General features: G+C 44.9%; 1 protein-coding gene across 1 annotated transcript in view; it reads right to left on the bottom strand.

The window, feature by feature from the left end:
* The window catches only part of FSTL4 (follistatin like 4), a 336,185-nt gene that overhangs the window by 8,831 nt on the left and 314,349 nt on the right, over positions 1–13,005 (bottom strand). The window contains exons 11-13 of the mRNA XM_049786821.1: positions 12,571–12,689; positions 8,572–8,721; positions 3,028–3,135 (exon numbers count right to left, since the gene is read on the bottom strand). Of these exons, the coding sequence (XP_049642778.1) occupies positions 3,028–3,135; positions 8,572–8,721; positions 12,571–12,689 (377 nt within the window). The remainder of the gene's footprint in view (positions 1–3,027; positions 3,136–8,571; positions 8,722–12,570; positions 12,690–13,005) is intronic.

Below are 13,005 nucleotides of genomic sequence, written 5' to 3'. Positions count from 1 at the left end.
CCACCATCAGTGTGACCTTCCCTTTACAACTGTCCTCAGCTCTCCCCCTCTCCCTCAGTCTGTCTCCTTAGCAGGCACAAAATAATTTATTTTATATTGCTTGTTACAACAAAATGGCTAATGGGATTATTGAAAAAATACTTCAGTAAAAGAAAATTGGTCAAAATGTTATATCTCACAGTGGGGTCATTAAGTCGTTGTCTGAAGATTTACAGAGCTGTTTGTTGTTAGTCGAGCCTTCTATGTTATTGTTTTTGTTTACTGAGCTCAGTGGATTTTTATGCTACTTTCCCCATCTAATTTGTGGTGCCCCTATTGGGCTGTCAGTATTGTGGAATTGGGAGCTATTATGCAGCCATGGGAGTGTGGTGAGGTTGCCTGCTCCCACTCCAAGGCCCTGGAGAAATGATAACAAGTACCTGGAACTTTTGTCAGTTTGATGTCTTTGCAGAGATTATTTGTGAAGCAGTGAAATTGGGCATGGGGTATGGCTGTGACTATTGGGGCTTCAGCAGAGTCTGGATTCAGTCTGCCCCCTCCTGAGGGTGTTCCAGAGTTTTCAGCAATAGACCTACGTACCTAGGAACTTTAGAGGCTTGGCATGCTTGTCTTTGGAGATTTGTCCTAAAGCTGGGCTGATGAGTTACAAGGCTTTGATATTTATGCTCATTAGGCCCATGTTCCTTCCTCAAGTTTCTCCTGCCATTCTTGCTTTATATACTTAGTAGCTATGTTTGGTTTCTATTGATTCTTTATCATAAAGTTTATCATGCTGTTTGAAGCTTTCAACATACCCACCTCTTTTAAATGCAACTTTTTGTTTGGTTTTGCACCATACCTGGCTGTGTTCTGGGCTTTTTGTGGTGGGAATCGAACCTGAATCAAATGTGTGCAGACAACAGCTGGATGTATATCTACTTCAGTTTCTCTAAATATAACTTTTTATTGTAAGTTTGCTTTAGGTATTTCTCTTATAAATAAGTTAGAGTTTGTTTCCACTTTTTTTTTTCTGTTTTTGTTTTTGGGCCACACCCGGTGACACGCAGGGGTTACTCCTGGCTATGCACTCAGAAATCGCCTGTGGCTTTCGGGACCATATAGGATGTCGGGAATCAAACTGAGGTTTGTCCTGGGTCAGCCGTGTGCAAGGCAAACACCCTATCGCCTGCACCACCGCCCTGGCCCCTTGTTTTCACTTTTTAAATATTGTTGTGGGATGTATGTGCTGTATCACCCTAGCCTCACTTTCTTTTTTAAATCCAATCTGCTCAAATGGTTTCATTTTTAAACTATTGCTCTCACATGTTTTGTCTTTTTTACTTATTTCCTCCATTCATTTTTTTGTTTGGGATGGGCTCAAAAGTGTGGGGCATGCTGGGGATTACACTGAGATCCCATAAATGAAAAGCATGCCCCTTGTGATATCTCCCTAACCCTTCCTCTCTCATGTTGGCTGCAACAGTTTATTTTTGAGCTCTAGCCTAGTATGAGAATTTCTTAGCTGTGCCTCTTCTAATTCAAACATCCTATGCAGTGCTTGCTTACTGGATGCTTCAGATCATCTTTCCTCATAAAACTTTCTTTTTGTTGAGTTTTTTTCTGGGGTCATTAGTGTGTGTGTGTGTGTGTGTGTGTGTGTGTGTGTGTGTGTGTGTGACTCCTGGCATTGCTGAGGATGGGCTTGGGGGACTATATGGGATGCAAGGGAACAACCTAGGTCAATTGCACACAAGGAAAATGCTCTACCAACTGTATTATCCTCTGTTTCTAGGATCATCACTTCTTACACCCTGAGTACACTTGGTACCTTTCCTCTGTGGGGTACCTGGGTGAGATGTGCAATGCCAACCTGGCTGTGCCATTTCTTGTTTTGGTAGCAGCATCTTCCTGACTGGAAACATTTTCCTTTCATTCATGGCACTCAGGTCTTCCCCCTTGGGGTTGGAACTTGGTTACCCTTTTCAGTTGCCCAGAATCTGCTCTTAGAAATTTTATATGTATAAATGTTGAACCTCGTGACAACTGTTACCTTTGCTCTTTTGAAACTTTTAAGATTATAATCCCTTTATCTGTTTGTTCTATGGTTGAAAGATTTTCATGCTTTTAATCATTCTTTTGGGGGAACCTATTTGTATTTCATCTCACTTTTTTCCCCAAAGCAGTCACTGATTTTTAAGGTCAAAACTCATTTTTTTTAAAATTTATTTTTATTTTTTTATTTTTCAAAACTCTTTTTTTTTTTGGGTCACACCCGGCAGCACTTAGGGGTTACTCCTTGCTCTATGCTCAGAAATAGCTCTTGGCAGGCTCGGCAGGACCATATGGGATGCCGGGATTCGAACTACCGACTTTCTGCATGCAAGGCAAAATGCCTTATCTCCATGCTATCTCTCTGGCTCCAGAACTCATTTGTGATTCCAAAAAAATATTATTTTTGGTGGCATTTCCCCAGGCATTTTTTAAAGTGATCTTTTTGAACTACTTCAGGGACCAATAACAGAGTGACACCATTGAGACCAGTATACAGGGGTACTCTCTGTAGCCTTCTTGGCTTTATGAAAAACTTAATGCCCATGACATCCCATATATGTGATGAGTAGCAGTGAAGCCAGCATGGTTATTGCTCTAGAGCTGGGAGAATTGAAGAAAGGGCAATGATGCCCAATCCCTTTCTGTAAGGCTCACCCTCATCAAGAAGGACAGAACCGAGGTTGCAGGATGGAAGGCATAAGCTGGACAATATAGTTCCCAGGCTGGCTGCTTTCCACTTCAATGCTCTGCACTAGCACATCCAGCCACAGAAAAGAAAGTCCTGTCTCCCTACTCACCGCCTTGGTGACAGGAGAGTCAGATATTGTGGGATGCTCTGATATAATCCTTCCTATCATTAGCCTTTTCATAGCTGAAAGACTGGCTAGCTGCCCGTGGTGTGCACTGGCCTGAGCTCTCACTCTTATCTGTGTCTCCCTGGACAGATATTTGAGAGAGAGTCCAGTGGGGGTGTTGGCCCCCAGGTGCTCAACTTACCTGAAGACTTGGCTGGGAATTTTGCCCATCGCCCTGGCTCAGGACCCACACTTGGTCATGTGACTTGTCATAGGACAGCTTAGCTGGCACAGGGTCCACACCTATGGACTTAAAAAAGAGTGACAGATTGGTCACTGTTGTAGAAGTGTGTGTGTGTGTCTCCTGTCCACTGCTCAAAAGTGCTTCTCATATCCTCAGGAAAACACTAATAAGTTATAAGTTTCCCCTTTCAAAAAATTTTTGCATATTATGTTTTTTCTTTTGGTCACACCCAGCAGTGCTCAGGGGTTACTCCTGGCTCTACACTCAGAAATCACTTCTGGAAGGCTCAGGGGACCATATGGGATGCCGGTATTCGAACCACCATCCTTCTGCATGCAAGGCAAATGCCCCATCTCCAAGCTCTCTCTCCGGCCTCTTTATTTTGCATATTTTATTCAAAGAAGATCCAGATCATCATGTCCACATCTTCAACAAAGAGTCTTCCAGCTTCCCACAGCAAGATAGAGCTGTAGGATCCGCCTTGCTACTCCCAGAAGCCTCTCAGCATCATTTGTCCTAACGCTGCTCTACATAAGGTGAGTTGAAGCTCTCCTAAGGACTGTCCTAAGGAATTTTAAACAGGGGGCCAATTCACTATTGGAGGGCCAGACTATAGTTTTGCATTATTGTTGTACTTCTCTTCCTTTTTCCCTTCTCTCAAATTGATATCTATAACGTCTAGAAGGACTCCGCCCATTTTTTGCTTGTTTGATTTTTACCCCATTTTCTTTTTTCTTCAAACATAACCACACAACTTGAACCATCTTGTTCCACCCTTCAAATTGAGGGGGAAATAATGGAGGGTTCCAAGACCAAACAGTTGTAGGATCACTAAGTAGTAATAGAAAATGATCAGACTTAAACACCAAATCCATAGCCAACGACAACAGAATTGATATCCAATCTACAACAAGTGAGACACAGAGGGGACCACTCATACTAGCAGCCTGGGGGTAGGGAGGTAAGGAAGGGGGATATGGGATGCATGCTGGGAACTGGATGGAGGGAGGAGAGCTTTGGTGGTGGAAATTCCCCTGATTCAATGTCGATATGTACCTAAAATATTACTGTGAAAGATTTGTAATGCACTTTGGTCAAAACAAAATTATTATAAAAATAATAAAATAAAAAAGAAAATTAAAAAAAGAGACTATGAACAATTGTGTCCTACAGGCCGTAGTTTGAGGACCCCTACCTGAGACCGAGAGGAGAAGTCGTGAGACAGAGAGAAGAAGGAGAGATGGAGAGTGTGGTACACATCCCATGCATGCACATTGCAGGCCTGGGACAAGTCAATTGCTAAGCAGGATAGGCAGCAGTGGCAAATACACCCAATGGGCTGGATAAATGTCCTTGGTAGGCTGTATGTGGCCCGTGGACCTTAGTTCGAGAACGCTTGGTCTTTAGAGCCTTCAATTAGGTTCTCCTAAACTCATTTCCCCTGAGAATCTATCTTTATCTGGCCACTGAGCTGCTGTAACTTCTTCAGACCCAGCATCCATGCTCCTGATGTTTCCATCAGGGTCCGTTGGTTCCTTCAGAATGCACCTTGTGTCGGCCTGACACCCCACTTTAGGTTCTGACCTCTGTCTAATCTTTATGCTATGACTCAAACTAGCATGCCTTGTGTAACCTCAGCTTTATGTATTACCTGGTGAAATTCTCTGCTCAGTACTTTTTCTTGTCCTTTGCTTCCTTGCTCTAATTCAGACTTGTCCCTTTCCTAAGGCTGTTTCAGACTTCCCTCTATGGAGCATCAAATTCACTCTAGGTGTCCCCTTGCCTATTGCTGAAAGTGGCTCCATTTTACTGATTACTATTCAACATTGTAAACATTCTTGCAATTTCTGGGAGTTCTCATTAAGACCAGGAGCCCCCAGATCCTCAGGGCCATGAATTATGTATGCCCTGGGCCTTGGACCAATGAGGCCGAATCTCACTCAGTGGTTAAATTTGTACCCCAAAAATCTTAGACAGCTCCCTTCCACTTCAGTGGGAACGCACAATGTTAATCTCATTTTAGCAACATTAAGACCCAATTTTCTTATTAAGAACCCCAAACATTACCAGAGCGATAGGGGTAGGGCATTTGCCTTGCACGTAGCTGATCCAGGATGGACCTCGATTTGATCCCCTGCATCCCATATGGTCCCCCAAGCCAGGAGCGATTTCTGAAAGCATAGCCAGGAGTAACCCCTGAACATCACCAGGTGTGGCCCCAAACCCAAAGCAAAACAAAACAAAAATCCCACAAACAGGTGCTGGAGAGATAGAATCCCTCTAAGTGCTATGCACACAGCTGAGCCTGGTTTAATCCTTGGCACCCCAAATTGTTTTTTGAGTTATATTAGCCCTATACTAAATTTCTTCCCAGATGGACAGTTTCTCAAAACTATTGAAGAGTATGGACCAATACAGAGACTGGCTCCCACATCAGCCCTCTCTGGTTTCTCTTACATACCCACACTTCCTCCATCTCTTCTTTCTGGCCCTTATCATAGCAAAATTTCCTGGTTCCATTTTGAAGTGATGGGGAGATCAAGAGACTGGAGAAAGAAACCATAGCTTTCATTCATGAGGGAGTTTCCAGTCTTAATAAACTGAGGAACATATATGCCTGGGAAAGCTGCCCTCCCTTAATCTGGTCCTCAGCTCTTTCTCTGTGGAAGAGTGAGGGGGTGGATAAGAGCCACCTAAAGTCTTTTTACTTCCTCATGTGGGGTGTTTAGCGATCAAAGTGGTGATACAGTTCAAGACTGTGTGACACACAACTCAGCAGAATTCTGAAAATGACAGATTCCATATCTGCAATGAACTCAGACATCTGCTTTGTTTTGCCATCTTAGATGCAACAGAAGATAGAGTGAATGAGCAGAGAGGTTGCTAGAACATAAACTAACTGGAGTAGAAAGAGACATAAGGGACACAAAGGAAAACCCAAACCTTTATTATATTTTTTTGCTGTTGTTTAAATAAAATCTCTAGAGGAAAGTATAAGACTGTAGAATAGCTGAAGACATAAAGGCTGAGAATTTTTCTTCAATGGAATATAAATTCTAGAATATCTGCAAGAACGAAATCAGTACAAAGAAAAGGCACATCATTAATGCAAATAAATCAAATACTCCAGTACTGAACAAGATTATTAAACTAGATAAAAACAAAAACCCTATTACAGGCAACTATATTAAAAAAAAGTACCCTAACTGTAATGAACAGAGAAAAATTTAAAGGATAGAAAAATTTTTATCATTTTAACACTAATCAAAAGAAATCTGACTTAACTATCCCATTCTTGTGTTAAGACAAAAATGAGGCGAGAGGCTTCACTGGAGACGAAGAGGAAAGAATAAAAGATTCTTTCCCTGGGAAAGAATTGCAATTTAAGGCAGAAACATACTCAGTTACAATCATGGTGCAAAAAAATACCTGCAGAGATGCAGAATCAATACGTTGAGGAAGCTTGATAACCGCATTTACAAGATTACACAGACACACAGGGATATATAGAAGTCTATCCCTGCACCTAATGTGTGTATAGTGTGTATAGGAATATTGACCATAAGCTGGGGCCTAAAACAAGCTTTAAGGAACAGAAACAATTCAAGTTTACTCTCCACCTCAGGAAGCAGCAGCATAAAATTACTGAAATGTCCTGTTGGGAGAAGAGCCCCCTCTGGTGGCAATCTTGCACTGGGGCAGTTGAGCATTCAGCGTTCATCCTGGACATCCCCTTTCACTGCAGTCCAGTTTCACTTCCGGCCTTGGTAATAATTTTTCTTGTTTCACCAAAAAGATAAAATAAAATAAAATAAAATAAAAGCAACCCAAAGAGGACTGTGTGGCTTTCTGTTATAAAGAGAGCACATGCTCTAATTTAGGGCTCCCTGTGCCCTGGAGTCCTGGAGATTCTTGGGTTCAATGTGAGGGCCTGAGGCTACAGTGCATAGGGACCTAACTGAAGTTCGATTCAGGCAATGCATGTGCCCTAAGACTTTGGACTAGCTCCTCTGGGGGAGCAGCTTTTCCCATTAGCATCCACTTCTATTCAGTTTCACCTTCACTTTCTTAAACTTATATTCCTCCTGTCTCTGTATTCCTGCCAGTGTGATCTACATGACATAAGATCTAGGCTGAGTTCTCAGGCATCCTCAGCAAATACCCACTGGTCAGGAGCAGCTGGTGCCACTGACCACTCTTCTAGATTTTTTAAAATAATATTTTATTTAAACATCTTGATTACAAACATGATTGTGGTTGAGTTTCAGTCATGTAAAGAACACCCCCCATCACCAGTGCAAGCGTCCCACCACCAATGTCACAAATCTCCCTCCTCCCCACCCCACCCCTGCCTGTACTCTAGACAGGCTTCCTACTTCCCTCATTCATTCACATTGTTGTGATAGCTCTCAGTGTAGTGCTCTTGATATTTGAAATGCCACACTAGAATCATTGCCCTGCATCCAGTCAGTCCTCAACCACTTGCCTCAGTGCCCCATATATCCAACTTCATGTCTTAGGGATGATACCCTAGGCTGGCATTTAGGAGTCTCTTGGATCACACCTCCTTGCAAAGCTGCGAGAAGGGCTTTCCTGGGCCTTTTCTTACTCTACTACACAAAGCAAAATGTCTAGCACCCAATAGGTTTTGCTGTTTTTTTTTTATTTTATTTTTTTAAACTTAAGTAAAACAGAATTCCCATCACACAAGCCTCATGTTAGATCCAATGAAATAGATCTCAGATTCTGCTCTTAAGAAAGAGCAAGAATCTTGGGGCTGGAGCAGTGACACAAGCAGTAGGGAGTTTGCCTTGCATGCCCTAACCTAGTACAGATCATGCAATTTGATCCCCCAGCATTCCATATGGTCCCCCAAGCCAGTAGTGATTTCTTAGTACACAGTCAGGAGTAACTCCTGAGTGTCACTGGGTATAGCCCAAAAAGAAAAAAAAAATCAAGAATCTGATGACTTCTACCACCTCCCTGGATATCATTCTTATTTGGATGATTTCAGAGATCACATCACTACTCTCTCTTTTAGCCTATGCTCAGAACTCAGCCACACTGACATGCAGATGTCACACCCCTCACCAATTCCCTGGCTAAGACCTTTCTTGGCTTTCAGTCCCCCACACCCGTGGGTCCCACTTGATGTGGTTCAGCAAAACCAGATCTTGTAGATTTGGACCAACCTAAAATCCATGTTAAGCTCCCCTGTCACACAGTATTACTAGATTCTGCTTGTTATGCATAATTCCCTGGGATTCTCAATCTAGTTACCAACTAGAAGGTGATTCTTATATGATGCACAGCTTATTTTATAGAACAGTGCTTGCCCAGGGCAGGCAGTAAGTAAAAGGAGATGGTACAGAAGTCTTCCTTGTCCCCAGCCTACTCTGACCACATTGATGTCATAGCTCCTGGGAATGTGAAGAAAGCTGAGAACATGGCAGGTTCTGTATGACCCTCCCCCAAGCCCACCATCCTCCCATAGAGATGTACCTGTAGGACTTTCTGGGCTTGGACATCAATCACCAGGACTCTACTCAGTGCTGGCTGGGCAACATAGATGAATCGGTGTCTGACGTTCACAGCTGATGCCCATTGGCATGGCTGAAGGTCCTCACCTTCCCCTTGAGGGCAGATTTCTTCCTGCAGAGCAGACAGGCTGGCTTAAAACTGCAGAACTGGTCCTTTCTCCTCTTTTATAGAAGTGCTTTGCTTTGTTTCTTGGGACCATACCCAGCAGTGCTCAGGGCTTGCTCCTGGCAATGCTAGGGAACCATACATGGTGCCAGGGATTGAACTGGGGCCTACTCTATGGCAAGGAACAGCTGAAACCTCTCTGTATGCTCTCTTTAGCCCTCATAGAATTCTTTAGATCCACTGAACATTCTTCACAGGTCTTCCTGAGCTGACAGTTCCCTCTGTTTCCTCTACAACAGACAGGCCCACAGTCTGACACTCTGTGCACCCTTCCCCTTGCCTCAACCCATCACAAAAACTTTTGTCAATGGCCATTCAGAACCTTCACCAGGCTCTTTCTTCTTCCTCTCTGCTCACCTGCTCCACACCTTCTGGTCTTAGTGCTTCATGACCCAGCTGGCACCCTCCTTCCCACAGTGCAGGCTGATACCTCCATTACTTGATGAAAGTCCCAAAGTCACATCAATTGAACTTGTGGGAAATCATTGGCCCCTATACCCCATTTATTTCCTCTCCAGTGGTTCCATGCAGGTCAATGATCCTTGTCCTAGGACCCAGGATTCACTTCTGGATATTTTTTCCCTCAAAAACTCCCCTGTTTTGTCTCTCCCCCCAACTACTGACTTTCCCCCAAAAACTCCCAAACCTACACAATGCTCTAGTTTAGGCCTCTCCTACACCTCCAGGCCTCTCCAGCCAACAAACTGACTAATAAACAGAAAGAATTGGAGGTTGGTGTGGAACAAGTTCAAATTAACTTTTCAGTGCCCAAATTTATACAGTGCCCCAGGCAGCTATGCTCATAAAGTTATGGCCCCTCTTTCAAAACTCACCATGTGCCTTGAGAGAACCATTTGTAGTTCCAGAAACAAACACAGCTCGCTTTTCTGCCCTTCCACTATCACCTCGACTCAAGCCACACTAAGGTCATCCAAGTGACAGAATACCTGAATGCCTCCTGCTTGCTCCACCCTACTCTCTCCCTTCTAGATGGGACCCACAGAGCTGTTCATCTGAGCATGTCACTGCCTGCAGCCTTGAGAACTTATGCTCTCTCAGCTGTGCTGCTCCTTTTTGCGACCTCCTTCACCTCACCAACACCCTATTGTGGGTGTTTTTCTAGGAGTTCCCAAGGTCCTGAACACTGACCTTCCATTTCTCTCTCCCTTACCCACTGTGCTTAAGCACATGGAACACTGCACTCCTAGACTGGGCCTTGGCAGGTCTGTTATTCTAGAGATAGCAACATGATGTAGTCTGCACTTATCTCATGGTTCTGCCTGGAGCTCCGGCCTTGCTTCACCTCTTCTGCCCTGACTGCTGGGTGTACCTCATGCTGCCCTTCCTACTTACTGTGTGACCAGAGGCCTAGATCCAGATAGGCTCTGTTTCTGCACTGTGACCCCCTTGAGGGCAGGCTCTCCAGTGCCCTGTTCCGTCAAGCATTAAGCCTGACACCTCTTTGGTGCTAAGATCTATGAGCTTCCAGATAGAAGGCTGGAGAAGGCAGTGGGGTGGGCTTCTTCTCTTTCTTAGTTTTTCATGAAATGCTCACTTAGGCTTTTCCCCCTGGGCCTAACCTACTCTGTCTCCCCTGTGGTTTTTCTGGTCTTCCTGTGACCACTGAGGACTCCTGAATTTTTGTTCTTTTTTTTTTTTTTTTTTTTTGGTTTTTGGGTCACACCTGGCAGTGCTCAGGGGTTATTCCTGGCTCCAGGCTCAGAAATTGCTCCTGGCAGGCACAGGGGACCATATGGGGCGCCGGGATTCGAACCGATGACCTCCTGCATGAAAGGCAAACGCCTTACCTCCATGCTATCTCTCCGGCCCCTGAATTTTTGTTCTTAATGGCCAGCTCAACTCCCTTGCCTGGATAATATTGTTAGTCGCACCTTCTGCCATTTCGTGTGTGTCAGTTATGCTCTCAACCAACTTGTATAGCTTAGAACAGGGGTGGCGAACACAGAGCCGCATGCTGCTCCCGGCCAAAATGAATGTGGCTCTTTGCCTCTTATTATTCTTTTGTATACTGTGGCTCTTTGCCAAGTTTGAATTTTGTTCTGCTGCTCCTGAGGAGGGACCTCTGAGGAGAGATCTTCGAGCACGTCATCCCGTCTCCCATCCCTCGGAAACAACTGCATGGGCCATTGAGAGGGGGACCCGTGTGTCATATGTTGTGTCACATCTTGCCATTCATTCTGAGTGTGGAGGATGCAGCTCACCCTCACTATCACTGCAGGATTTTTACCCTCACTCAAAATGGCAAAATGCAATCTGTGTTTAATAGATTTATTGTTAAAATGATATGCTTTTGTGTGTGTCTGTTTTGGCAGGTCAACTGCGTGGTGTGGCTCTCTGACTCTCACAGTTTAAAATTTTGGCTCTTTGTGTCAAACTTGTTCTGCAGGTCCCACCTGGACAGTAGCTCTCCCCTAGACCTGTCACCTGTGCAGCTACTAAAACAAGAATTGCAACTTTGCCACCTTCACCACCAGCCACCAGTCCTCCCCAATCTCTGACCTCCTTGACACCCCCATCTTTCCTAAATGTTCACAACAATAGTGAAGTGGGTCTCCTTTTAGCTGTGAGACCCTCCAGCTCACTCAAGCATTCTACGGGAACCCCTTGAAGTATGTAGGAACTTTCTAGTTTCCCCAAAATTCTTGGGATCATTCTACAGCTCACACATGATCTGATGTTGCTGAAATGGCTTCAGAACCTTTCACTGTTTCTTATTCTGGAGTCTTAGCCCAGATAACTGAGTTCTGGTTTGAATTTGAGATTTTCCCTGAGGTTTATATTATTGGTAGGTATAGAAGAAATTATTGCCAAAGTGACCGAGAACAATTATTTAAGGTTAAGTGCTAGAAATTAACTAGGACCCTTCTTTCGAATGATTTCACGGCTGTTAGGGGTGGGAAAAAGCATCAGAGGTAATGCTATAAAAATGATTAATGCAAATGAAATAGCCTGGAGAACAGCTGTTCCTAAGCTGCACAAGGGAGAAAGAGACAGCTGGAGAGATCCCAGCCACCCGGCTTGCCACATCATACAGAACACAGGATCGGTTGTGCATCAGCTTCTCCCTGGGACTCCATGCTCAATCTCAGGGAGGACTCAGGGAGAGGTCTGGAGGAGCCAGCAGAGCTTGCTCTTTGGGGGAGTGGACTCCAAGAAACTCAGGGTTCATGTAAAAAGCCATTTACACAAGCCATGTGAGACCAGTTGGAGGGATAGACCCCTCTACCTCCTGCAATGGAGGGCAGAGGGCACACAGTCCTGAGAGTGCATCGGGATTTCCATGGTCTGCAGCTGCCACTGCCTTTATGGTCACTGCCTGGGCCATGGCTCCTTCCTTTCTGGTGCAATGTTTGCTCATAGCACCTCAGCTGTAGGAATGTGTCTGTGCTTTGTGTCTGAGATCCCTGAAGACACCTGGGACTGCCATGTTCCTTCTTATACCATCTGACTAGATACCCCTTCCTTAGGGTTTGAACTTACATGTTCTCCAGCTTCCTGATTTGGTTGTCCTGCTGGAGAGCCAGGCCACTTCCTCTCATGCCTTCTGGAGAGTTCCTACTATGTGTCCCACATCCCACTCAAGCTCAGTAGAGACCAATAGCATTTGTTTCACAGGGGACCCTCCACCCGGCGTCTGGGCCCACATAGTACTGAACCCTTGATGGACAAGCCTGTGAGTTTGAGAATATTTTGTGATTATCCCGAATTGGTACAGGCCCAACCTGAGGCATTGGTGTGAGAGATGCTGAAGCTGCCTGCAACCCAGACACTCACGGAGCTCATAAAGATCTTCTCTGTGGGCCTGAGGTGCCTCTGGATCTCACAGTCCGTGGGTTGGAGGACAACGATACCATCATCGCAGAAGACGTAGAACACATTCCCCACGCTGAGGCCTGGGAGGGGACAACACAGCCCATTATGCTCTTCCCAGCAGCGCATCTCCCAGCTGCCACTGCCACACCAGCCCCCAACCAACCCCCAGCTGCATTTTGGGTGCATCTTGGTGTAGACCCCAAGTCTGGTGTGTATTGACGTGTGTGCATATGTGTTGGTGTGTGTGTACTGGTAGTGGTGTGTGTAGGTATTGGTGTTGTGTGTGTGGTATGGTGTTGCCATGGAGGACAATGGACAGCACAAACTGGCTGGTTCTGTCTACTCACAGGCACTTGTGACCCTGTTAGCCAAAGCTGGCTTTTATCCCAGTTCAGG

The sequence above is a fragment of the Suncus etruscus genome, chromosome 14, assembly GCF_024139225.1.
Source record: "Suncus etruscus isolate mSunEtr1 chromosome 14, mSunEtr1.pri.cur, whole genome shotgun sequence".
NCBI classification, from domain to species: domain Eukaryota; kingdom Metazoa; phylum Chordata; class Mammalia; order Eulipotyphla; family Soricidae; genus Suncus; species Suncus etruscus.
Note: the sequence above shows the minus strand (reverse complement) of the source record. Positions and strands in the feature narration are given on the sequence as shown.